Here is a 27,332-nt window from a genome sequence, read left to right on the forward strand (position 1 = left end):
TTGAGACTCAAAATATGGTTTTAATGTCAGGGTTACATTTAGGTGAGGTTAAGGGGCTAGGGCAGGGGTCAGCAACCTTTAACCCCCAAGGAGCCACTTGGACCCGGTTTCCACGCAAACAAAAACACTGGGAGCCACAAATACTTTCTGACATCTAAAATGAAGATAACACTGTATACATTGTTTTTTTACCTTTATGCTTTGTGTGAGCAACTAAGGTGTGTTGCTTATGAAATCCATGAAGTGCTACAGAGAAAACTACATTTTATTTATGTAATTAACACATTTTGAACTCTTAAAGAAATATAACAAAAAGGAAAGACACTCAGTTGAAGGTCTCTTTCATGAATTTAAAAGCTGAACTAAAATGATCCATGTAGCAAAGAAAAACTGTTGAGAGCCGCCACCCTTGTATCGCCTTTGGGTTTTTGGAGCTTTGACCTGAATGTTAAAAAATAATTGGAAAAAAACACTATGCTGCTAAAAAAAATATTGCAAAATTCTGCATAAATATGTATTTTACCATGTTAATGTGTGTGGCGGGGCGTGGTCTGCAGCGCCGCTGCAGGGAGTCGGATGCACCTGAGCGGCACCCAAAATCACAAGTCTGTGCTCTCTATGCTGTTGTGTTGGTGTGTGTCGGGCTGTGAGCTGCAAAGCTACAGCCTGCTGTGTGCGTACAGCAACCGTGTGCTGAAAAACGTGTTCATGCAAACATCGTCGGGCCTGCCGTGACTTCTGCTCCTGAACCTCTGCGCACAGCGTCTGCAGATCAAGGCTGTACGAAGTCACTTTCATCTTTACAGGACTGTAAGCTGTCGTCTGTGAGGCGTGAGCGTGTTTGTTTTTAACACAGTTCACGGTGGAGAACAGCTGGTGACATAATGTGGATCCGAAGATCCATAACTGGCCTACCTGGGGTCGAAAGTCTCGATAAATGCACAGCGTTTCGGCGGCTACACCGGCTTCCGCCAGTGTGACGCTTATTTTGAGCAACGAAAAATAATGAAATATAATTTTATTTTTATATTTCAATATCACAATAATCTTCCAATGTAGAACTACAAGTTAAAAAAGAACTAAACACAAATAAAATACACTTCAGCTAAACACTTCTCATTTATTTTACCCAAACCACGCAGGGCCGCAGTATAAGGACCAAAGAGTTGCATGCGGCTCCCGAGCTGCAGGTTACCGACCCCTGGGCTAGGGAAGGGTTAAGTCAATGAGATGTCCCCATGAGGATATGAATACACACACGTGTGTGTGTGTCTGTGTGTGCGTGTATCTGTGTTTGTGTGTGTGTATCTGTGTCTATGTGTTTGTCCGGGTTCCTCACAGTTGCCGGTTGAATTCTTGTTCTGACATCCCGACCTCTGTCTGATGCCCAGTTATTGATTATGATTTTCAAGGAAATGACGTCTGCAGCAGGAAGTGGCTCAGTTTCCCTTTCTGACAGTTCACCTGCTCCCCTGCAGAGGGCCTGGCTGATTTATTTGAACTCTGGGTTTAAAGGCCTCGAGAGCTTGAGAGAGGAGGTGAGGAGAAGTGCAGAGCGGTGCGCTGAGAAGTGGAACGACCTCACACTCGTCTCTGCTTAACAATGGGATGCTGCGTGTCCACCGTGCTGAAACTACAATATCCAGAAGATGGACTACAAAACGCAAATCTTCTGGAGGTCATATAAATGAGAGCAGCCTGTGAATGTATCGTGCACTACAGAGGCTGGAAGGAAGAGGAGCATTTGGGGTCAGAGTCACTGATGTCTGCAGAGAACAAACACAGGGTTCCTGCAGAGGCTCAGAGTCTGTTTGTCCCGACAGCTGTGAACAGCAACATTTTGGGCCTTATGCACATGTGTTTGTTTCACTCCCAGGAGGAGAGTATTTAAACGAGTTATGTAAATGTGACACAATTTACTGCATGAAGTCTAACGTGGACGTTAGAAGGGGTCAGCACAGAGACTACAAGCCCATTATCATCAATGGAGCTCCAGTGGAGAGGGTGCAGTCCTTCAAGTATCTTGGTGTCCACATCTCCTCAGACCTGACATGGGCTGCCCACATTCAGGTCCAGACCAAAAAGGCTAGGCAGCGCCTGTATCACCTACGACAACTGAGGAAGTTCAGGGTCTCTCCAAAGATCCTCAGGATTTTCTATACAGGCGCTGTGGAGAGCATCCTCACACAGAACATGACATCGTGGTTTGGGAACAGCTGTGTGAAGGACCAAAAAGCTCTCCAGAGAGTGATCCGTACAGCAGAACGCTGCTGCAGGATTGCTCTCCCCCCGCTTCAGGACACCTACACCAGGAGATGCCGGACTAGAGCAGATACTGAAGGACCCGTCCCATCCTGGCAACAAACTGTTCCAACTTCTGCAATCTGGTAGAAGGTTCTGCATCTTCCGGGCAAGGACAGAGAGACTCAAGAGGAGCTTCTATCCCCAAGCCATCCGTGCCCTAAACACACACACCCGCCCTCTCACATCATCTATAATTGACTGAGACAGGACTCTTCCAGACACTAAACCAAGGCACAATGTACATTTCAATTCCTTTAATTTTAAATATGTTTATATTGTCCTGTAAAATAGTCAGATGTCTATTCATATTAATGTACAGAATTCACCTGCTTGCTGCTACTACTGCACATTCACCCAGTGTATATACTATATATATATAATGTTCTTCCTCTACCCCCCCATTTTTGCGCATGTCGAGGAGCGTGTCAGGCTACATTTCACTGTGTGTTATACTTGTATAACTATGCATGTGACAAATAAAGAACCTTCAACCTTCAACCTTGAACGTGTTCTCCCTGCTGCTGGGACAGGAGGGAGGCTTTATCAGGACGGGCGTCCTAAAAAGCTTCTTTCTGTTCCTCAGTAACACTGTTTGTGCAGGGTCAAAGGTCATCAAGAAACCAACCAATAGGTTTCAGTCAATTTTGGTGGCTCCACCCACCTGATAAAACCCCAGATCATCCAATCAGAGCTGGCTGAGGCAGCTGGACCACTGAGGAGGTGCTGTACAGATGGTTCTGTTCTGTAGAACGTCATGTGACTAACATGTCACATGACGTTCTTCCCACTGAGTTCTCTCTTTCTTTCGAATGACATCATTGTGTGTGTCCATTCAGAACTCCATTTGAATATGAATCAGTGGTCGCTGGGCGGAAAACAGCCGACACAAAGACTCCTTCACTGTGCCCCCCCTTACTTCCTGAAACCAGCCGGCCTTCTTCATGAAGACCGTTTTCTTTTCTTCCCTGTTGAAAGACGCTCTGAGAGTCTAACGCTGCTGACAACGGGAGGAGGAGGAGGGGGAGCGGGGGTGCGCTCCGGCCTCCTTTCAAACAGCTCGGAGGTCTGGACTGAACCCAAACAGCCAGAGCTGATCCAGGACTCCTAAAAGGCCCGACTGTGGGAGAAAATGTGAAAGGAGCAGGACGAAGAGGAAGACGTGGTGGCGTCTCCCTGACTCCTCTTCGGCCTCCTCATCTTAGAGGAGCTGCTCCTTTAATGAAAGTGTCTGTGGTGATTTGTGGGGTTGGTAATCAGTCTGAACCAAAAACCACGACCTTTTCCCAGGACCTCCTTCGTCCATCAGAGGAGGAGGAGGAGTCCCAGAGAGGGTAGGCACGCAGGGGAGCAGGAATGCTCACTGCACGTCCTCACAAAGTGAACCTGGACAGTCAACACATAAAGAGCTACCAGTACTACTACTATATACTGTATCATACACTGTATGACACCCAGCACTACACTACAGTACTGCAGTACTCTGTGCAGTACTACAGCTGCTGACTGAGCTTTAACTCAGTTTGACTCTGTCAATGATTCCTGCAGAGCCGCACCTGTGCAGCTGTGTGCAGGTATGATAATGACTAAATCGCCTATCTAGGGGCGATCGTGGCGATTGTGTGTTCGTCTTGTAATCGGAAGGTTGCTGGTTCGAGCCCCGGCTCGGACAGTCTCGGTCGTTGTGTCCTTGGGCAAGATACCTACCGCCTACTGGTGTTGGCCAGAGGGGACGATGGAGCGATATGGCAGCCTCGCCTCTGTCAGTCTGCCCCAGGGCAGCTGTAACTACAACTGTAGCTGCCTCCACCAGTGTGTGAATGTGAGAGTGAATGAATAGTGGCATTGTAAAGCGCTTTGGGTGCCTTGAAAAGCGCTATATAAATCCAATCCATTATTATTATTATTATTATCTCCCTCCTGTAACCACGCCCACCCCTCGCTGAGCCTGGTATTGCCGGAGGTTTCTTCTTGTTAAAAGGAAGATTTTACTTCCCACTGTCACCAAATGCTTGCTTTACCTTAGAATATAAAGCACCATGTGGCCGGGGCCTTTCCACAGTTTAAACACACACAGTTAGTGGGGTTAGTTTAATCGATGATTTGGAATTATCCGTAGGTGTGAATGGCTGTCTGTGTTAGCCCTGCGTCAGACTGGCGACCTATCCAAGGTGTACCCTGCTTCTCAGCCTTTGGTAAGCCCCCCCATGCCCCACGACCCTGATAAGTGGAAAAGAATGGATGGATGAACCTGCACAGAAACAGCTGTGGAATCTCCTGGAAGCCCTCCCACAGGCAACGGTGCTTCATAGGGAAAAGTAAGAAAGTCAAATGGCAGATCATTCTGTTGGTGTCATTCTCATGTCTGAAGTCCTGCCATTAGTTAATGATTCAATCTTAAATATGTTGGGAGGGGGCTCCCAGGTACCTGCCAGGTACCGGGCGGTTTATAGGTGCCTGGATCCCTGGAACCCTGATTCCGGCTCGCACTGGGGTGGCCGTCCTCTGGCGAGTTCGGCTGCTCTCGCCACTGGTTGTCTGGGACTGCCACCACATCTGGAGCCTCCCTCCTTCTCCTGCTGGGATAGGCAGGTGGATATCGCAGAGATGTGTGGCTTCGGGTCTTCGGTACTCTTGGTGGCTGCGGATGGTCCGATTTTCCTGGGTCCATTTCTGTCTGCTTCTGGTCCTTGGGGGGATTATTGCAACTTCCCACCCTCATTATCAAGTACATTTTGTGACACACATACACACACAAACACACACACCACAAGAAGACTGCTGATGTCTGTCTTTGAGCTTTTAAACCTTCCTCTAAAGATGAGACTGAAGGCTGTGGATATGAAAGGGCTTCACTGAGTCAGCGTTCAGAGAGCCTGATGACAGAGAGCATCTGTGCACAGGTGAGTCACAGGTGCGTGCGCTTGTCCACAGTGTGGATCGAACCGAAGGAGAAGCAGAAGAAGCTCAAGCCAGCTCAGAACAGACCCCATGCAGACAGAGGAGGCTGTGATTCTATCACCGTGACCTTTGACCTTATGATCTGAGGTCAGTGTGACCTACGCAGTCTGAAGGTCTCCTAAAGGTCACATGACAGCGATGTTGTTTGTTCCCACCAATCAGAGTGGGCAGAGAGGTCCGCAGATTTCTGTCGTTCCAGAAATTCATCCGAAAACAAAATGCCAGTACAAGTACTGCATAAATCTCTGTTACACTGTGGTTCCCTGTAGTACCTCTCAGTACACTGAAGTAGTCTGTAGTACTCGTCAGTGCTCAGCTGACAATGTGGTGCTCTGATCATGTGATCAAAGTAAAGGGGAGAAACTGGAGTGACCTCCTGATGAAACCAGTGGACACACACACCTCGCCTGCGCTCACACACTCTCACTCTGTTGTTTGTCCGTCAGAGAAAACTTTCATTGTTCCACTCGTAACAGGTCGTCCAGGCTCTGGTCACGTGACCCTGTCAGCTGACCCCAGATGGGCTTGTTTGTCCACCCGACTGACCTCCACCAGCTGAAAGACGTCCTAAAACCAAAACGGTGACTTTTTGTCTGTTCAGACTCAGAGCCTTCAGCTCAGGCTGAGCAGCCTCCGTTTTATTATCCAGTTTTATGATATTTACACATATGCTTGGAGCAAAATCTGCGGAAATGTTTGGCTTCTATAAAATTTTGAGATTTTATCTGTGCTGTGTGTAATTTTGAGGAACTTTCTGGTATCATTGTAACGTCGTAGAGCATCATATTAAAATAATGAAAATCTGTGCGGTAGCTCTCTCCTCTCATGTGATATATCACTCGATAAGATTTCTTAAACTTGTTCCCTGAGATGGTGGACAGAGCTGCAGATCCATGACAGCCTTACACAGTTAGCTAGCAGCTAATGACCAGGACACGTGTGCAGGTAATAAAGGACAGGTAATGTACAGGCACACACACCATGTTTCCACAGAACAGCTGACCCACGTGTCCATAATAAGCTAACACTCCTGTGTTTTGTAGACTACAGTGTAGGCTATTCACCTACTTACTGGTTTCTGTTGCCTCAGTCTGCGTCTCCCAGTTACTTTCTGTTTCTCACAACTCCTCACAGCTCAAGTGTCAAAACATGTAGGGGCTCTTTGCGAGCTGGTTCCCGACTCGTATCTGCAGTCAAGAGCGATCACTGGTTAATGGTCATCATGTGACAGATGCAAGAAAGATCCTTTAATTTAGCAGAACTGTGATTAAAAGTTAAATATTATTGTTGAGGAGCACAGGCAGGACGCCACACATACACAAAAAACCCTCAACAAAAGGGCACTTTGGGTCCACACCAGGAAAGGGCTGGGCAGGCAAGGAAAAAACTACTTTCAGTAATTGTTAACTCAGAGCTAGTAGAGCACAGGTGTCCAACTCCAGGCCTCGAGGGCCGGGATCCTGCAGGTTTTAGATGTGTTTATGATCCAACCCCTGAGGTAAGTGTACAGGTGAGCACGACGGTGAGGATGCCTTCATTACAGGAAGTAAACACCTCCTCACGGAGGTGACGGATCAACCCTTAAACTCTTCATGAGCTGCTCTGAGGAGCAGCTGCACCTGCTCCTCTTCATCACGCTTCTCCTCTTCATTTCCCTCCTGCTCTTCATCACCCAAAGCGATTTTCAGCCAAACTCACAAAGAAGAAAAGTTTTTGTTTTCCCCTCCTTTGTTCTTCTGTGAGTCCCAGGCTCTGGAGAGGAGGTGGGTGATGAAGAGGGAGAGGAAGAGGAGGAGGCGGACGAGACTCATTTCCATGTGAAAAAAACCATTAAAACCAATAAAACTATTTAGAGGGACACGTTCAAACGGAGCAGCTTTATTGATGGTGACGCCTGGGAACAAAATACCACACACACGTTAGTTAGTTAGTTAGTTATTTGGTTAGTTAGTTAGTTAGTTAGTTAGAGTTTTATTTTGAAGCCCCCCCGTGTGCGCGGAGCGGAGGCTCAGAGCCGCTGCTGGCCGACACACAGCGCTGTTCTGCGCGGAGCGGAGGGCGGAGAGCCGGGCAAAGCCGAAGCAGCTGGAGCGTTAAACCCGGACTCGGAGCCGAGCGTGCGGGACTCAAGGCGCCTCCGTGTCTGGAGCGGGTCTGGATTCATGCTGATGCCGTGCAGTCCGCTGCGGTCCGGATCCGTGTAGTTCGGCGGGTCGTGGTGGGGAGGATGGAGGGGAGGGAGAAGCCCAGACCCGGTCCGGATTACCTGATGCAACTCATGAACGACAAGAAGCTGATGAGCGGTCTGCCGAACTTCTGCGGAATCTTCCAGCACCTGGAGAGGCTCCTGGACGAAGGTGAGACCCGCACGCGCGCGAGAGGGTTTAAATCAAAGGAAAAGTTTACTGAAACCATCCTGATACTTTTTCTTTTAAAACTTCTACAAGTTAAAGTGCTGGCAGTACTACATGTACTGCAGTAAGTACTGTCAGAAAGTGTGCTATGTGTTTTCAGAGTAAAAGTACTGTCTGAAGCATACTCGAGTAACGTATCATACTTTAGTGATCATGGATTTTAATAACTGATCATCATTTATTGATTTCATTGATCAGAAAGATTAAAAAACAAATGGGTGAGCTGGCACGTTTAACCCCACCCACAATTTTCACTAATCAGTAGGAATCCAACTCAGTCACTTTACAGCCTCATTGCATTATTAGGGGCATGGCCTCTGTGACTGACAGGTGGATGGGACACAGGCGGCTCTTGTTGCTGTCTGCTAGCTTCTCCTGAACTGGACCTCGGCTGTGTTTGTGCTGTTGGAGCCTTCTGGGCTGCTGTGAGGTTATTGTGGTCATGTGACTGCTGACATTATGTGGCAGTGCTCCAGCGGACATCGAGGTGGAGGAATGAGAACATCTGGTTCAGTTTGTGTGCGCACAGATGTTTTCTGCAGGTGTGAATGTTTGAATAAAGTTTCACAGTTTGAGAAGGACTGAAATACAAGAAGCTCATGGTCAGTGAGGGTCGATTGATCTGCAGACTGATGCAGCAGACGTCCACCTGTCTCACATTAGCTCACCTGTGTCTCTGTCAGGTGATCTGCTTTTCCATGAAGTTCATACTTCGAGCACGCTGAGGCTGGCCGGCTATCTGTAAGTTAGCCACACATGCCCAGATGAGCTTTGCTATCACTACACTGACACTCAGGTGTGCAGGATATAGACACGTCTGTACAGCACACGCCCTCCAAGAAGCTCTTTTTATACCCAGTCATGAGACTGACCTGCTGCCCGCTCACCTGATTGGCTGCTAAACACCAGGCTTTTTGGAGACAATTCAAATATATCTGATATTTATATTAAAACGGTGAAATGATTTCCTCAGTTTAAACACTTGATTTCTATAGATAATGAAATATGACTCAATATTCTGCTTACATTTACATTTTCTCAGCAAGTGAGCTTTTTTAGAGCCGGGTTGTAGATGCTAGGGTTAGACTGCATTTCACTAGATGGCCACAGGGGGTATTTACCTAATAAACACTTAATAACAGTTAGGTTCGTTTACAGTAGAGTCCTGTGAACTCGGACCAACATGGCCAACGTGTCAGGTGTGTTGTTTACCTGTGAGTTACTGATGTAGAAAGTGCGCTGTGATTGGACGGCTAGACCTGACGCTAGGGAGAATTGTGGCATGTGTCTGAACACTGCTTTTCCAACAGCACCTGAACACACCACAGTATGAAACCTTACTCCTCTTTATTTCTGTCCTCTGTGTGCGTCTCAATTACACTAAGTGCAGCTATTCATCATTTAATTGGTCTAATCAATTAATTCAAAAGCTCAGATGAAGTGTGTGTGTGTGTGTGTGTGTGTGTGTGTGTGTGTGTGTGTGTGTGTGTGTGTGTGTGTCAGTCAGAGAGAGAGAAGAAAATCAATTTACCCAGAATCCCCTCTGGCTGGCGTCCCTGCTGTAATAGCCTCAGACAGTAAAACCACTAGTACCAGTGTGTGTGTGTCTGTCTGACTTTGTGAGGACCAACATCCCATTTTAACCATTGTAGAGAGGACGTTCCTGCCTGTTAGGTCTCTGTGTTGACTCCTCAGTGTAAGATGATCCTTTGAAGACCTCTGTGATGGTTCACGTTGGAATCAGGGCGACAATGAGGGTGACGAAGAGACCATGTGAGGACATGGTGCTTATACGATAACCTTTCATGACTGGTGATCTCCTCCTCTGCGCCATGACTCGGGGCATTGACATTGAAGTGAATGTTGTAGGCGGACTGAAAGCACGTTGGTTTATTTTGGAGGTGTGTCCTGAGCAGAGATGGGCAGTAACGCGTTACTGTAATCTGATTACTTTTCTCAAGTAACGAGTAAAGTAAGGGATTACTATTGCAAAAACGATAATTAGATTACTGTCACTTTCCCGTAGGAACGCTGCGTTACTGCGTTACTAAAACCGTGATTTTTGTCTGTCTCATGACAGTGACGTAAGCGAGTGCGACGTCCGTGACAACAGCTGTGTGCAGATCAACAATGGATCACATATGGAGTGTGGAGAGAGTATGAGCGTGCAGCGTTTAAAGCGTGGAAGTACTGACCTTACTTTGAGTTTGATTCCATAAAAAGGGACAAAAACATTAGTGTCCGCTGTGCGTGGGAAGAAAACTTCTTTTTACAGCGAAAAAACCCCTAAACTTCCAACAAGCACCGAGTAGCTACGACGTAATGGGAAACTCACAGAGAAACTCGCGGATTCTTCCACTGACCGCGGCACACCTGCACCACGGTAAACCTCCGCCTACCCCACTCCTGCTTTACAGGTGAAAATAGAGCAACAGGACCGCTGAGTCTTTGACTTTATTTATTTTCTGCTGTGTTTTACTTGCATCTATTTGAAAGATTGAGTGTAAACACAAAAAATATTTTATTTTATGTGCTGGAATGTGCAGAAAATAGGTTTAAATGTTAAACTAATTTCTTCCAGTCAGAGAATGTTGCATATAATTAAATCTTTGCTTGATGCATAAAGTTAAAAGATTAAAACTGATAAAACAAGTTTTAAAAAGATACTTTTCCATTTGATTACATTTTGTATGATGGATTATGCAGAAAAAGTAGAATTGGGCTGAAAGATCTATCACTTTATCACCTCTTCAGGTTGTAAATCATGTTTTTAAAAAGTAACTAAGTAACTAAGTAATTAATTACTTTTGAAAATAAGTAATCAGTAAAGTAAGAGGGTTACTTTTTGGGGGAAGTAATCAGTAATTAGTTACTGATTACTTTTTTCAAGTAACTTGACCAACACTGGTCCTGAGGGCGGGTTGCCTGCTCCCATGTTGCTGGTTATTGTGGCCGTGATGCTGCAGGAGCTGCAGACTGTGAGGAGCTCACTTGATGTGATGGAAAGTCTCTGATGCTAACCAGCAGGTTAGTGTGTTTCTAACCTGCTGAGGAGATGCTCAGGTGTTTCCTACCTGTGCAGCTGCTTGTTTCCTGTTTCCTGCTCACAGACGTCTGCTGCAAACAGCCGTCTGACATGAGGATGAACTCAGAACTCAGAGTTGCATGTTCGTGTGTGTGTGTGCGTGTGTGTGCGCACTCCTAGCTCCTGATTGGCTGATGGTGAGGGCTGTTTTGTTGCTCTGAATCACCACACAGACAGCTTCATAAAGTCTCCCAGCATGCATTGCGAGGGAGAAATAAATCTTACCGGGGTGGTGGTCAGTATAAGATGTGCGATCATCATGGAAACAGTTACCTGGGATACTGCAACTTCCTGTGAAAGCTGCACTGGTTTCACGTCCCTACTTGCTGCTGTTTCAAGACAGAAACAAAGAGCTGAGCTGCAGCTTAAACACACGTTCAATGCCACATGTTAAACCAACATGCTAAAAACATGCACATGAAAGAATACAGAAGCAACACAGGAGTCCTGAGGAACCCCACAGCTAGCTGCTATAACACAGAGTTTTTAGCTGGTTTCTAACTACAGACCTCTCCAAAGGTCTGCTGGCCTAAGTCTTCGTCTGCAGGGTGATGTCAAATGATTGTTGTCACATGTTGTTTTGCTTTTTTGCTTTATTTTGTAACCAGACATGTCCCAGTGTTAAACATTTGCAGGACCAAATCTGTCAAAGTTATCACAGTGATAAAGCTGCGGCTCTGTAAAGGAGAAAGGACCGAGAACACCAACCGTTATAACTGCAGTAAAGGTGGATGGTGGTCTCCACAGAGGGGGGACCCATCAGCAATCAGCCGCCTGTAACACAGTCTTCAGACCTCCTCTCAGGTGGTTCGACACCAACTCACAGCTTGACCCATAACTCACATGATTACAGGGTGGGTCAGCAACTGTGAGGATGACCCCCGAGAGGACAAGCCTACCAGAGGACAAAGACCCGAGACACCACATCGTTCTGTCCAGTGAAACATTTGCAAGAACCTCCAAATGCCTTAAACTTAAGAACTTAAGGAGTTGCAGGACCTAGAAGACTAAGAAACCACACAGGTTAAAGTGTTCTCTTCAGTTGAGCTTGATCTGTGAAACATGAACATTATTACACTCAGCTGTTCACTGATCAGGCTCAACATGAAGGGAAAGCTGACCGATGTTTGCAGGTCAGGTTATCGTCTGGCTGCTTCAAGGTTCAAACTCCACGAGGAGAGCAGCAGTCACACAGATCATCAGTTCCACCTTCATCATCCATCACATCCATCTCACCTGCAGATACAAGAAGCTAAAGAGGACACGGGAATGACAGATCATGGAATCAGGTGAGAACATCATCGTCACCTCAGGTTTCAGGGGTTCGCACGGTGATGTTTGGAAAAATATGAACACGACCTTTAAATCAGTTACAAATATAAAACCTGAATGTCTGATCAGATTTACTCCAAACACAAAGAAAAGGTGAGCAGCAAAACAAAACGCAGAGAAACAGTGCCTCCAGCGCTGAAAACCTGAACATAAAGGACAAGTCTGAAGACGGCGCGCTGAAACATCGGTTTTCAGTTAAGTTTGATTCCAGCTTTTTGTTTCCCTCCGAGCTCCATCAGCTCCTCTTTACCTGCTGCAGGTGTTTTAGTGCTGATGGCCTGTGCGTCCCACTCACCTCTGCCACGAACTCCAAACAGAATCAGCTTCTGATTGGCCAGACCGCAGAACAGTTTTCCACTTCCTGCGTGTGTGTGTGTTTCAGAGATCAGCCGCGTGAGGAAGGACATGTACACGGACACGCTGAACGGATCGGAGAAGAGCAGCGAGCTGCCGGATGCTGTCGGCCCAACGGTGCAGCTGCAGGAGAAACTCTACGTCCCCGTGAAGGAGCATCCCGACGTATGTCTGTGTGTGTGGATCATCGTGATGCACCAATAATAATTCATTTCCTGTGTTTCCATCAGTGTTGCTCTGTTTCAAAGTTTTACGACTCAGTAGATTCATTCTAACTATTTATGGCTATTTCTGAAAGAGGATTGGCTGATTAGTGCTTAGGTTGTCATGGTAACAGGCTGACCTGTGTGTGTATGTCAGTTTAACTTTGTGGGGAGGATTCTGGGCCCTCGCGGTCTGACAGCGAAGCAGCTGGAGGCTGAAACTGGATGTAAGATCATGGTGAGAGGAAGAGGCTCTATGAGAGACAAGAAGAAGGTAACGTGCACATGCACACACAGCATGTCAGGTATTCATATCTTGTGGGGACATGTAATTAACACAATGCGTTCCTTAGCCCCTAACCATGAAAAATGAATGCCTAACCTTGAGCCTAAGCCCTAGCTATCACCCTGACACTAAAAACACATTTAGTCTCAAACATGCCTTCAGACTTGTGGGGACCAGGATTTTGGTCCCCATAAGTGTAGTAAACTTCCAATTATTGCTACCCACAAAGATATGAATACACGCTCATACGCACGCACACAGAAGGCATAAGATGAAATTTTTCTTCTTATATTTCAAATATTTGATTTTCTTGGTTTAATCAAAGCAGTGACGTAAAAAGTGAAAATGCCTGACACTGAAACATAGTCAGAGGTCAGTCAGCAGATTTTCATTTAAAGAACAACACATATGAAAATACACATCTGGTGTAGATATGCAGGGCTGATCCAGAGACAGAACACGTGAGCCTGAGCATCACTCAGATGTGTTTCAACATTTAAAACGAACGAAGAGCCTTCTCTTTGTTTGAGAAGCTAGAAGAGTGAGAACGTGCACGGCTGCTGAGGTATGACACATTTCCTTATCACAGAGAGTGTGTTCTTATGAATTTTATTCCAGATGTTAGGGTTAACTCTGCATTCTGCTTGTGTTTTATTGTGCATTTTCTGAAGGACTTTGTAACATTCGGTTTGATGTGTGCACAGAGGAGATCAGTCAGAATAGAACGTGTCAGTAGAATTAGGTCGCTCAGTGAAGTGACCGCTTATTGTTGTGAATCTGCAGGTTCTGAGTGCATCAACGAACGCTGAGCTGCGTCTTTCCTTTTACTTGAACTTCTATCCTATCACAGCGAACGTCCACTCAACCCGAAACAGATACCTGCAGAAGAACATGCAGGATCCAGCCTGAGCTCAGTGGACCAAACCAGTTTGAGCAGGGTCTTTCTTCATGCAGGTGCAGACTAATGTGGGATGGGCCTGATTGGAGAAATAGTTCATGTCCGAAACAGGAAGTATCTGTGGCTCCAACGAAGCCCGAAAATCTGTCGCTGTCTCAGATGGATGGTCTGTCCCTAAAACTGAGACTTTCACTGATTAGAGTTCAGTTTGAAAACTATAAAAATAAAGTCACACATCCTTCCAAAAAAGCTCTTAAACTCTTCTGTTGCTTGAACTTCAAACTGAAGCCAAAATCCCAGCTTGCATTCTGAACTTTATAAAGTTTCATTCTGCTTTGGCAGAAAGGACAGGACATTTTGGGTTAGGGTTAGGTCCTGTCAGACTGAAGAAAGACTTGTGACATGAATTTGTCTTTAGCTTGAGATTTTAAATACAACTCCGAACAGGATGTTGCTTCATGCACCCGTGTGTCAGAAAGTTTGTCTGCCAACTTTCAGGAAGAGCTGAGACTCTAAAATAAGAGCTGACGAGCTGCTTCCTGTGAAAGCTCTGAGTCTGCAGAAGCAGCCGAGTCACACGGTCTCCTCAGGATTAAGACTCTCTGAATGATTCACAGTGAAGAAACTATTTCAAACATTTCAGGTCAAACTGCTGAAAAAACATGCGTGTTTGTGTTTCTGCGTGTGTGACGCTGACAAGGTTAGCCACCTGCTACGCTAACAGAGGTACATGAGACAGGCGTAGCAACAGTTCAACACAAGCCAGATGGAGCTAGAGGAGAGGGAGGACAATGAATGAGGGGGGTGTTGGTTTTGCACTGATGTCGTGCTGAAACTCATACAGTTTTTGTTAAGACCACTCATCTGTGCAAGAAAACGATCGTCCAATCATCTGCCGATCCTCTGCTAACTCAGCAGACTTCCTGCTAACACGCTAACAGGCTGAACGCCAGCAGAAGATCGCAATATATAGCATGCTGTAGGTATTACAGGTACTGTGCTGCAGTGGTTTGTGTCATATCTATCTAACAGACTCAATTTGTTCGTATAAATGGAGAATCTACTTCACACACTGAGGTTAATTATGGAGTTCCACAGGGTTCAGTGCTAGGACCAATTCTGTTTACATTATACATGCTTCCCTTAGGCAGCATCATTAGAAGACAGAGCATACATTTACACTGCTATGCAGATGACACCCAGCTCTATCTGTCCATGAAGCCATATAACACACACCAATTAGTTAAAAAGTGTAACCAATTAGTTAAACTTTGACCAGGACATGTCCTTCAATGCAAATATTAAACAAATATGTGAGACTGCTTTCTTCCATTTGTGCAACATCTCTAAAGTTAGAAATATCCTGTCTCAGAGTGATGCTGAAAAACTAGTTCATGCATTTATTACTTCCAGGCTGGACGACTGTCATTCATTATTATCAGGAAGTCCTAAAAACTCCCTGTAAAGCCTTCAGTTAATCTCAGTTTTTTTTAACCTTATAATATAAATTACCTTGAGGTGACTGTTGTTGTGATCTGGTGGCTTACTTATAGTTCCTAGAGTATTTAAAAGTAGAATGGGACACAGAGCCTTTAGCTTTGAGGCCCCTCTTCTGAGGACTACAGACAGTGAATGTAAAAACAAACTGTAACTCCCTGGATGCATTTCACCAAAGTCAGTCAATTGTGAACACCAGACAGCATGTGAATATTTACTACTTGTCTCTGTCTTCACTCATGTCTCCACCTGCAGGAAGACCAGAACAGAGGGAAGCCAAACTGGGAGCACCTGAACGAGGACCTTCATGTCCTCATCATGGTGGAAGACGCCCAGAACCGAGCCGACATCAAACTCAAACGAGCTGTAGATGAAGTCACCAAGCTGCTCGTGCCTGCTGTGAGTCCCCTGACCTCTGACCTGTGTGTGTTTTTGTGAGGACAAAGGAAGTTCTACATATCCAGGCTTTCTTCAAGTTCGCTGGCTTGATGAACTCTAAAACTTGCTATTTATCAACTTTTTCTGTTAAGCCGGGATCTCTATTAGCGCCAGGTGCTCTGACCAGAGACATTAAAGGTCTATGATGATGATGAAACCTGTAAAGAGGTGAACCCCTCAGAGGTGGAGCAGCAGAAACTGGTTAATCTGCTGATTTGTGACAGAGAAGAATAAAGGTTTGAATGGCAGGAAGGATGTTGCTCTGAGCGCGCTCAGCGCTGCTGTTTGTTTCCTAGGTGACAGCTTCACATCACAGCTGTGAAACATGACAGCTTCCTGTCCCACAGCCTGATGAAGGGCACGTGAGATCAGATCAGAGGGAACGAATGTGATTGGTTGAAAAGGCGTTCATGTTTCATGATCACATGAACACTTGATCACATGAAAGGTAAATGGCCTGTATTTGTATAGCGCTTTACTAGTCCCTAAGGACCCCATAGCGCTTTACACATCCAGTCATCCACCCATTCACACACACATTCACACACTGGTGATGGCAGCTACATTGCAGCCACAGCCACCCTGGGGCGCACTGACAGAGGTGAGGCTGCTGGACACTGGCGCCACCGGGCCCTCTGGCCACCACCAGTAGGCAACGGGTGAAGCGTCTTGCCCAAGGACACAACAACTGCGACTGTCCAAGCCGGGGCTCGAACCAGCAACCTTCTGATTACAAGGCGAACTCCCAACTCTTGAGCCACGATCGCCCCATGAACACGTGCACTTTCAGTCTGATCTGCTGGAGCTTCTTCATTCATTGCTTTCAGGAACATGCTGCACACAGAGAATCTCTCACTCTGAAAACATGCTGCATTAAAGAATCAGAGGAAACTCTGAGCCTCACCTGGTGATGCTCAGCATCAGTCACCATGGTGATTCGGCAGGTAAACGGACTCGGGTCGCTGACATCAACCTCACTTTGGGGTTTCAGCCCTTGGGCTTTAACCTTCATGTTCATGTTAGAATCACTTCTAGATTTAGGAGTGTGTGTGTGTGTGTGTGTGTTTGCGTGTGTGTGTGTGTGAGAGAGAGAGACAGGAAGTGCAGTTATTCTGCTGATCTTCACTTCCTCCACTCTCACTTCCTTGATTTGTGCAGAGGCAGGAAGAAAAAAAACTAGGAAGTGAGTCTGGGCACCTGATGATTCTCTTTGTGTGTGTGTGTGTGTGTGTGTGTGTGTGTGCGTGTTTTCTAACAGGAAGTTGGAGGGAGGCATTGAAGTTACTTTCATGTTGCAGAGACACAAAGTGGTTTAGAAGTCAGTTTGTAGTTGGACTGAAGAAAATGAAAGATGTTAACTGACGAGCTGATTGTCTAACGAGCTCGTGGCAGGTGTGTCGTGTGTGTTTGATGTTGTGTTGTGTTTCCTCTCAGGAATTGGTAGAAATAATCGCCGTTGTGTGGTGGACAGCAGCGCCCCATGTGGTCTGCACAGCCCTAAGCAGGCTGGTTACTGAGCGTGCTCATAGGATACTGTAACCATCATGAGTTCAAGTCATCTTAATTTGACAAAAGTTTATTTCTGGGACTTGAATGGTCTCTAGCATATCGAGACTATCTCTCCACACCGTTATATATTCCATATATACGGGGTATGAACCCCCTTGGTCGTGGAGCGTTGATAATTCTTTAAGACACTCCAGCTTGCCCGGCCACGCCCCACAGCTCACGTATAAAACAGCTGTGCAGACATGACATGACTGTTTGACGTGATTGTTTGATCTCCACTTGTGTCGTGTGTGTGAGTGACTTTTCTTCGAGAGTGCTGTGTGTGTGTGCATCCGTCAGGAGCCTCTTTCGGCAGCCTCCCTGGGTGCTAGCCTCTCCCCTGCCCTTTCCCTTAGCTTGGTCTCCCTTAGCTGGTTTCCCTCAGCCGTGGTTCCCCTTAGCTTGGTTCCCCTTTATCTTTCCCTCGGCCCCGGTTTCCCCTAGTTGGTCTCCTGTGGCCCGGTTCCTTTGCCGATCGAGCTGCCGTCTGTGTGTGTGGCATCTTGCCCGTGTTCCCTCGGCATCTTGCCCGCCTTGCAGGCTTCACGGCACTGGGACTTCGCTGTGCTACAGCTGGCGAGTGAGCATTCTCCGGTCTGTTAGCCTGTCTGCCGTTGCCCATAGCTTGGGTGCAGCCAGCAAGACTCGGCTCGTTGCTCGGCTACAGTGGGAAGGATGTCAGATTTCCAAGCATACGCTTTCACCTGTCACCTGTCACCCACCTGTCCCTGGGCTGCCCCCTGCTGGTCCCCAGGCACAGTGTCGGGCAAAATGGGTCCCTTCAGCTCTTAATTAGAGCATGACGGGTGTGGGAACTAGCCTTTCCTGAGGTCCCATCTAGTAGAGCAAACCTCAAGGTTGATGATGTCATACAGCCACAGCGCCTCCTATCTCATGTGCCGCTGCTGCCTGATTGGTCTGGTTGCAGGCAGTGAGTGTGCTGCATCCCAGCATTTGTGGTCCCCTGCCCGCAGATGGTTGCTGCTATGCATGGTGGGAGTAGTTTGCCTTTGGCCCCTCCCCCAATAGCCCTGTCCCTGGTCTCTTTGGACGCCCCTTCGGGCCCTCCCTGGGCAGGGCAGCATGCCCTAACAGGGGCGTGAGGGTAACTGATGCCCTGCTGGCGGCCATTTCGTCGCTCCCTCTACAGGGATGGAGCTTGACACGTCAGCTGCAGGCAGGCTGGGGACATGGAGAGCCCTCCCCAATCTTGTGCCTCTTGGGCTAAAATGGAGATGATGGCTGCAGCGTTGCCTCCCATTGCCCCGCCTCTGTGAGGCCTGTGCCGGTGGAGGTTGATTCTCAGGAGGATGATGTTTATGACGCTTGACTCTGGTCAGACGACCAGGGTTACAGTGGGGCAAAAAAGTATTTAGTCAGCCACCGATTGTGCAAGTTCCCCCACTTAAAATGATGACAGAGGTCAGTAATTTGCACCAGAGGTACACTTCAACTGTGAGAGACAGAATGTGAAAAAAAATCCATGAATCCACATGGTAGGATTTGTAAAGAATTTATTCGTAAATCAGGGTGGAAAATAAGTATTTGGTCAATAACAAAAATACAACTCAATACTTTGTAACATAACCTTTGTTGGCAATAACAGAGGTCAAACGTTTACTATAGGTCTTTACCAGGTTTGCACACACAGTAGCTGGTATTTTGGCCCATTCCTCCATGCAGATCTTCTCGAGAGCAGTGATGTTTTGGGGCTGTCGCCGAGCAACACGGACTTTCAACTCCCGCCACAGATTTTCTATGGGGTTGAGGTCTGGAGACTGGCTAGGCCACTCCAGGACTTTCAAATGCTTCTTACGGAGCCACTCCTTTGTTGCCCGGGCGGTGTGTTTTGGATCATTGTCATGTTGGAAGACCCAGCCTCGTTTCATCTTCAAAGTTCTCATTGATGGAAGGAGGTTTTGGCTCAAAATCTCACGATACATGGCCCCATTCATTCTGTCCTTAACACGGATCAGTCGTCCTGTCCCCTTGGCAGAAAAACAGCCCCATAGCATGATGTTTCCACCCCCATGCTTCACAGTAGGTATGGTGTTCTTGGGATGCAACTCAGTATTCTTCTTCCTCCAAACACGACGAGTTGAGTTTATACCAAAAAGTTCTACTTTGGTTTCATCTGACCACATGACATTCTCCCAATCCTCTGCTGTATCATCCATGTGCTCTCTGGCAAACTTCAGACGGGCCTGGACATGCACTGGCTTCAGCAGCGGAACACGTCTGGCACTGCGGGATTTGATTCCCTGCCGTTGTAGTGTGTTACTGATGGTGACCTTTGTTACTTTGGTCCCAGCTCTCTGCAGGTCATTCACCAGGTCCCCCCGTGTGGTTCTGGGATCTTTGCTCACCGTTCTCATGATCATTTTGACCCCACGGGATGAGATCTTGCGTGGAGCCCCAGATCGAGGGAGATTATCAGTGGTCTTGTATGTCTTCCATTTTCTGATGATTGCTCCCACAGTTGATTTTTTCACACCAAGCTGCTTGCCTATTGTAGATTCACTCTTCCCAGTCTGGTGCAGGTCTACAATACTTTTCCTGGTGTCCTTCGAAAGCTCTTTGGTCTTGGCCATGGCGGAGTTTGGAGTCTGACTGTTTGAGGCTGTGGACAGGTGTCTTTTATACAGATGATGAGTTCAAACAGGTGCCATTCATACAGGTAACGAGTGGGGGACAGAAAAGCTTCTTACAGAAGACGTTACAGGTCTGTGAGAGCCAGAGATTTTCCTTGTTTGAGGTGACCAAATACTTATTTTCCACCCTGATTTACGAATAAATTCTTTACAAATCCTACCATGTGAATTCATGGATTTTTTTTTCACATTCTGTCTCTCACAGTTGAAGTGTACCTCTGGTGCAAATTACTGACCTCTGTCATCATTTTAAGTGGGGGAACTTGCACAATCGGTGGCTGACTAAATACTTTTTTGCCCCACTGTACCTGATGGGACTGCCTGTCTACCCTGTGGCCACCTCGCTGTGCTGAGGGGCCTATGCAGGGATGTGGAGATGGCCGTGTTCAGGTGAGGCGGGGAGGACTCGGAGCCTAGGTTCAGCTGTCCTCCAACCACCCTCCTTCTTCCTGACATCCTTTGAGTTGGGCATAGTGGCCAGCTCCGCTGCAGGCATGGGCCGGCAGTTGACAATTCTCCAGCCTGCGGCGCTGGCTCGGTCTAGTGCGTTGCCCCTGTGTCACAGGTCACACGGCCATCAGGTGCCCGCTCAGTGAGCTGACACTTCCCTACTGTCCGCAGGTGTCTTGTCGGGCCCACTCTTGCTTCCCATCTGGAGCGTCGTCTGCATATCGCGGGTTTCTGTCATGGCGATAGCCAGCTGCCGTGCTCAAGTGGCTTGGTAGGCTGTGCTCTCCTGGAGTATTGCCCGTATTCGCTGGCTTACACGCCAGTTGGACCTCGCTGCGGTGAGTGAGAATTCTCCAGCCTAGTGTAGCCAGTTTTCTGTCTGGTGTGTTACCCGCAGTGCGCCGTTCACACAACCAGCGGGGCTCCTGTCATTGTCGAGCGGAGTGGCTTCTCAGCTCTGACTGCAGTGAGTCAGAGCCAGTCAGTAAGTGAGTAAGTGTTCTCCAGCCTGTAGGGCCGACTGTGCACAAGTAGCGAGTTCGCCCCTGCTGCAACAGCACTTAGCAGACGCCCGGCCCTGGGGTGGACCTTCGGGTTGTGTTCCCCACTTGGGCTTCGGCTGGCTGGACCGCCAGCCCCCTCACCAGTCTGCTGACGGCGCAGGGTGGTGTTGCGGCTTGGGGACAGACCCTTTGGGTCACGTCCCTACTTCAGCCCTCTGCTTTCAGCGGCCGTGCTGACGCTGCGGGCTGTGTTCCCCTGGCACATTGCCCACGGTTCACCGGCTTACGCTCCAGCAGCACTGGCTCCCTGTCTGGCATTGCCCACTTCTTGCTGGGTTGTGTGTCCAGTAGGGTCCCCACTCAGTTGCTCGGTGAGCGACGCTTCCTCTCCTCACTGTGCTCCTAGGATTCCGGGTTCAGGCCCTGTGCACCCCAGGCTCCAGCTGGAGATCATGTGGAGAGCGTGCACACAGGCTCATTGTAGCTGACTGCCTGTGCTTTCTGGCCTGCTAACCATGTGCCGCGGGTTTACATGCTTGTCAGACCTCACTGTGTCTGACACGGCCTGTGAGTGAAAGCTCTCCAGCCTGCTGACTCCCTATCTGGTGCATTGCCTTTGTGTCATGGGCTTACACGGCCAGCACGGACCCGCTCAGTGAGCTGGGACTTTATGACTGACCTCGAGTGTCTTGTTCGAGTTTACTCTTGAGGTTCATCTGTCTGCGGACAGCACGTGGTGACGGTGCTGGGGGTGGACCTTCGGGTCATCGCCTTGCTCAGCCCTCCACTTCAGCAGGCTAGGCTACCAGGCTATGGCTGGGGTGACTGGAATCCTTGATGATCCTCCCCGCTTTCCTCAGGCACCGCTTCCTATAGATGTCTTGGAGGGAGGGAAGCTCACCTCCAATTATCCGTTCAGAGCACCGCACTACTCGCTGGAGAGCTTTGCAGTTGTAGGCGGTGCTGTTGCCATACCAGGTGGTGATGCATCCAGTGAGGATGCTCTCAATGGCACAGTGATAGAAGGGCCTGAGGATGCGGGGGCTCATGCCGAATCTTTTCAGTCTCCTGAGAAAGAAGAGGCGCTGCTGCGCCTTCTTCACTGTTTTGTTTGTGTGTACTGACCACGTAAGATCCTCGGCCAGATGTACTCCAAGGAACCGGAAGCTGCTCACTCTCTCCACAGCAGCGCCGTTGATGGTGATGGGGGTGTGTACTTCTCTGCACCTCCAGAAGTCCACTATCAACTCCTTTGTCTTTGCGACGTTGAGGGTGAGATGGTTGTCTTGACACCAGTGGGTCAGGGCGCTGACCTCCTCCCTGTAAGCCGTCTCATCACCATTGGTGATACGACCCACCACTGTAGTGTCGTCCACAAACTTCACAATGATGTTGGAGTTGTTAGTGGCCGTGCAGTCGTAGGTGTAGAGTGAGTATAGGAGAGAACTCAGGTTACACAGTAACCGTACGATCTTTTGTGATCATTTACTGATGTTTGGATATTTTACAGATTGTTTTATACAACATGAATCTTTCTGTAGTGGCTGATTTCAGATTCTTTTTAAATGTATTTTACAGTTTTTCATACTTTTTAATACATCTGATACTTTCAGGCTGAATGAAATTCTGTGTGAACTTAAGCTGCTGTGTGTGTCGGTTCTGCATGTTCTCACAGCACACGCATGTCTGAAAGTCGTGTCTGTGTTTCAGGCAGAGGGCGAGGACAGTCTGAAGAAGATGCAGCTGATGGAGTTGGCCATCCTGAACGGGACGTACAGAGACGCCAGCATCAAAACCTGTAAGAGACAGACTGGCCAATCATACACAGTCATTTTAAACATGAATCATTTGTGCCAAATGTATTGGTTAAAATGAAAAACATGAAGCATGCAGTGTTTTAGATGCCATTCACACCGTTTGATTCAGATTTTCATTTTGTCTTTTTACAGCAAGCATACTAAAACTCCTCCCCTTTTTATAAACCCTCCCCTTTCCTGTTACCCATACCCAGCATCCCTCGCCTTTTCTTTCGCAGCATCTAGCGTCTCGCAACAGGCTTCTCGTGTCCTCTCAGGCCCCGCCCCCGTACTGGCACCGCCCACTGCCCTGCGTACACCCGCCCCCACAGGCCCCACTCTCATGCCTCTGATTCGGCAGATCCAGACAGTGTTGCCCAATGGAACACCGGCACTGATGGCAGGGGTGGGGCCTGAGTCTGGCCTGATCTACACGACGCCATACGATTACCCGTACACTCTGGCGGCACCAGCGTCCATCTTGGAGTACCCGCTGGACTCTGGGGGGATGTTGGGTAAGCCCGCCCCCCCCTGTTCCTGTGAATGCTCTCCCACCCCTCACCACCACACTCATGGCCAGTGGAGCCCTGCCCCTACACTGGTCCTCCGACATGCTTCCTGAGAGACAAAACAAACAAACGATCAAACAAACACACACACGGCCTTGTGCCTCCTGCTGGACGGATGAGGTCGTCATTGCTCCATCATTATCTGCCGTTTGATTGGCTGAAAATGTTTGAACTGACTTCTAGCACTGATGTCATGTGACCACAGCTTCCTGCATTGAAAACACGCCTGTGAACTGAAAACACGCCTCCACTTGCAGACGCTTTCAGGTCGATGCAAACACGCCGATTTTTGGAGAGGAAGTAAAAGTTGATTCAAGTGATTTGAAAATTTGTAATCTTCAGGAAATAAAATTTCAGAGAAAAGTATTAGAAAGGTTTAAATATCAGAATAATGAGGACTTTGGTATTGTGAGAGGAAGAGCTAAATTTACACATCCAAGCATGAAATATTACTTTGGCCTTTATGAGCCACAGTGACCAATCAAAGTGAGGCACTCAAAGGGGTGTCACCTTTGTGATGATGTCTCAGTTCAGTCTCGTCCTGAAAGCCTCTCAGATCTCATCTGGAGTGAAATTGTCTCCCAGTGTGTGCCTTAATGCAAGTTTCTTATTGTTTTCATCACTGACCAACGATGATGTCATGACGTACCTGTTCTGTCACGATGGACAGGTCTGTCCCTGTCCTCCAAGGGCTGATGGGGCTAAACTTCTGCCTAGCCCCGCCCTTCTGGCTGCACGCCTACCTTTCCCACGCCACAGATTCACTTTGATCTGAAGCTATGTTTGTTACAGCCATAATGCAAACACACCTGAAAGGAAGGGTCAGAGCTTTAAAAATGAAATGATTGATAAAACCGTGCTTTAACCAAACACAGACACAGCTGTGGCCGATCAAAGTTTAGATTTTTTAAATTAAAATTTCAGGAATAACTCATCACACAGCCAGAACAAGCGTGGAGTCGTGTTTTATTTGGACTCAGTCTATAATTAAACAAAACTGCTTACAGCGCCCCCTGCTTCAGGCTGTGGACGCTTTATGTCAATGAACACAGAGTTAAACGTGATCCGAGAAAACCAGCCCAGCAAGAAACCAGTAAGAAAACAGGTGGCTTCTGGGAAACGCAGTCCTGATGTGTGACAGTGGCACAGCTGTTCACCTTTAGGCAGAACAGACAGCTCCGTGCTTTTGAAGACTTTACGGATCCTCTGAGGTTAATGAAAAATAATGGACTGTCTTTGAGTGAATTTTTTAACAAACCAACTTTGATCTGGGTTTCAGTTCAGGTCAGACTTTAAGTTAAGCTAGGGTAAGGCCTGTAAAGCTACAGATGTCTGTGGGTTTATTTTACGTTTTCTTCCATTTCATATGTTACTTTAAACATGTTACAGCGTGGATAGATGACAGAGCTAACAGTCCTATAGCTAAGTTAGGTGTGACTCTAGAGGAGACAGTAAACAGGAAGCTTTCAATTAAAGTTCTTGCTATGACGTTTGCTAACAAAACTTACCTCTGTGCAGATCTACGTCTGAAACATCAATGACTTTGCTCATGACGGATTTAATGCTGAACTTTGACCTCAGAGATGATTGGTGATGTGACCAAAGCCCTGGTGGTTACTGACAGGTTTATCAAGTATTCTGGGATCACTATGTGATTAAAACACGCCAACCAGGTGTTTTTGCTGACGGTCAGTGTAGAGCTAAAGTCTACGCTGTTGTTTCTCAAGACATAAATGTGAACATTTCTGATTTTCTCTCTCCAAAAAAGGGCAAAAGATCAAAAATAAATAATGATTTTTTTAAGTTGTATTATATTTCTTGAAATAACAAAAGTCTACATGGTAAAACATTGCTAAAATATTAGCAGCTGTTGACCAATCAGGCCACTAAATTAAATCAGCTAATCAGAGTCCCAGCTTCACTGTGAGGTCACTTCCTGTCAGAAATCAGAAACATGATTTTACTCTGTGAACTTGTAAAGATCAGAAACCTGTTGTCTGCCGGGGGTTTGGTACTAAAACAATCAAACTGTAATCTGTAGTTGGAAAGTAATCAATAGGTAACGCTGACACAACTAATGAAACAAATCCGATGAAATTGCACAGAAACCTGGCGTAAACCCGACCGCCACATTAACCGAGTTCATGGTCCGAACACTCAGATGTGAACTTTTATTCGCACTCGAGGATCTCTCACAGGATGTCACGTTTTCCTTTAAAACTCGGACTTTGGTTAAAGAGATGATCTGCAGGGTGAAAGGAGACGTACAGAAAGACTTTTACCTGAAAGAACCGAACTTAAAGGATCGTCCACATGCAGTACCACGAGGTGATCACGAGACCTTTCTCATCACGGTGTCTCCCTGGTGAAAACGGTTCGCGGTAAAACTCAACGCCGAGAGATGTTGTAGACTTCACACATCAGGCTGTGATGGCCTCTCGCCTTGCTTCTCTTCATCGCAAACACCGACAGGAACAGCTCGGCAAGCGTCTTCAGAGTGAGGGACGGGAGTCCACCCTTCTCTGGATCAAGAAAATGTGGTTTCATTTTGTTCTCATTTATACAAAGATCAGATCAGAACACAAACTTCCTCTTCCTAGAAGATTTAACACGGAGGACTGTGGAGGTCCAGGAGACCTTCAGGAAGTGCTTGAGCCGACAGTGATTTTACACCTCTGACATTAATGCGTGTTTCATGTCGGAATTATTTTTCAGACTGGATGTAAACGCGGTCGGTTCAGATATTCGCCAGCTCCAGCTGGCCAACACCAGATCATCTAAAGAGTCCTTTATTGCTCAACCACTCAGTCTTGGTTGTTCGTTGAGATGTTGAAGGAGGAAATTGGCCCTAAAGTGGTTCAGGTAGTATGTACAGGTTGCAGCGTGGTGTTAAATGAACATATACCTTTCCTTTCATTCAGAAAAAATTGACCTTTCTGATCTGTTTAAGTTAAACATGAGGACGTTTGTGAGCGATTCCAAACTTTGAGAGTTAGCATTGGTCTGCAGCGGGTTGCATTCAGGTGTAACCAGTAAACCAGAGTGTTTGCTGGTGTCTGGCAGTGATGGTGGTGGTCAGGTGAGGGACAGATGTTCCTAATGAGATTTTAATCTGTATCTGTCTGATCTCTGGAACAGACCTCCTCCTCCTCCTCCTGTGTCAGTACAGCAGATGTTCAAACCTCAGAGAAGATTTGAAGAGAAAAATGTTCGACTTGATGAATGCATCTGACCATTTCAGACACTTTCGTGTCTTACTGTCTTTTTATTTCTATTATTTTAGTTTTATCGCAAAGAGAGAGTAGCTTTTATGTGTAAAAGTATACAAATATATATGTGAGATGTAAAGAGCAGAAGTGTTTATGAAATGTGAAACTTTGCAAAGAGATGCAATAGAAGTAAAAATCTGTAGCAGCTTTTTGAATTTATGATGAAGACAGGGCCTCCTGTTTAGGTGCATGTTTCTATGGATGCTCACGTGTTTCAGCACCACTAGCAAACCTGCTGTTAGGAAAATGTAGCATTGCTTCATGACTTTCATGTTTGTTCTAAACAGAAATGATTCATTTTAAAAAAGAAATAAAAGTTTTACAGAGTAAAAAATGACTCAGAATTTCTTTCATTTCTGCAGGAAGTGAACATCGTGAGTCTTCTCATATTAACCTGTAGCCTACTAAACCTGCTTTGGCTCTGCTTTAGCTCCTGCCTCATCTGGAAACCGGTCTTATTTCACTCAGACTGCTACAGCTCAGTTGGTCCACATCAGCAGAAATGCTCTCAGGCTTTGTATCAGAGCAGATTTGAGTCACTTTTCAAAATAATGCTTCTTTAGGTGATCTTGAACCTCAGTGAAGCTACTCACTTCATGCCTACCTTTTTCTGAATGGACAGTTTCAGGAAGCCTGCAGAGGGGCAGCGCCCACGGCTTTTGATGAGTCCACCTGTCATGTTTCTGGCTGTCTGAGAGTTTAGAGTGTCTGAAGCTGAGCTTTTACCTCTCAGAAACCTTTACCCCACCCTTATAATGGATTGAAGAAATAACCCTG

General features: G+C 47.0%; 1 protein-coding gene across 2 annotated transcripts; it reads left to right on the plus strand.

Annotated features, from left to right (window-relative positions):
- Positions 1-7,353: 7,353 nt before the first annotated feature.
- qkib (QKI, KH domain containing, RNA binding b) lies at positions 7,354-26,889 on the plus strand. Of its 2 annotated transcripts, none has more exons than XM_085243059.1 (6): positions 7,354-7,619; positions 12,476-12,612; positions 12,808-12,924; positions 15,587-15,730; positions 22,632-22,719; positions 22,933-26,889. In XM_085243059.1, exons 1-6 carry the CDS (start codon positions 7,490-7,492, stop codon positions 23,337-23,339), a joined length of 1,023 nt encoding a protein of 340 aa, XP_085099185.1. In that variant the 5' UTR covers positions 7,354-7,489; the 3' UTR covers positions 23,340-26,889. The 2 variants fall into 2 exon arrangements, with proteins under 2 accessions (XP_085099185.1, XP_085099186.1); XM_085243060.1 differs by lacking the exon at positions 7,354-7,619 and adding an exon at positions 10,451-12,050.
- The last annotated feature ends 443 nt before the right edge of the window (positions 26,890-27,332 follow it).

The sequence above is a fragment of the Mchenga conophoros genome, linkage group LG13 (genome assembly GCF_057382185.1).
Source record: "Mchenga conophoros isolate Kocher_MC1m ecotype Shallow Benthic linkage group LG13, M_conophoros_male_GT1.1, whole genome shotgun sequence".
NCBI lineage: Eukaryota > Metazoa > Chordata > Actinopteri > Cichliformes > Cichlidae > Mchenga > Mchenga conophoros.

Coding starts and splice junctions, on each gene's coding strand:
- qkib (XM_085243059.1), top strand. CDS start 7,490: ATGGAGGGGAGGGAGAAGCCCAGACCCGGTCCGGATTACCTGATGCAA. Junction 12,925..15,586: donor CTATGAGAGACAAGAAGAAG/GTAACGTGCACA, acceptor CTCCACCTGCAG/GAAGACCAGAACAGAGGGAA. Junction 15,731..22,631: donor CCAAGCTGCTCGTGCCTGCT/GTGAGTCCCCTG, acceptor TCTGTGTTTCAG/GCAGAGGGCGAGGACAGTCT.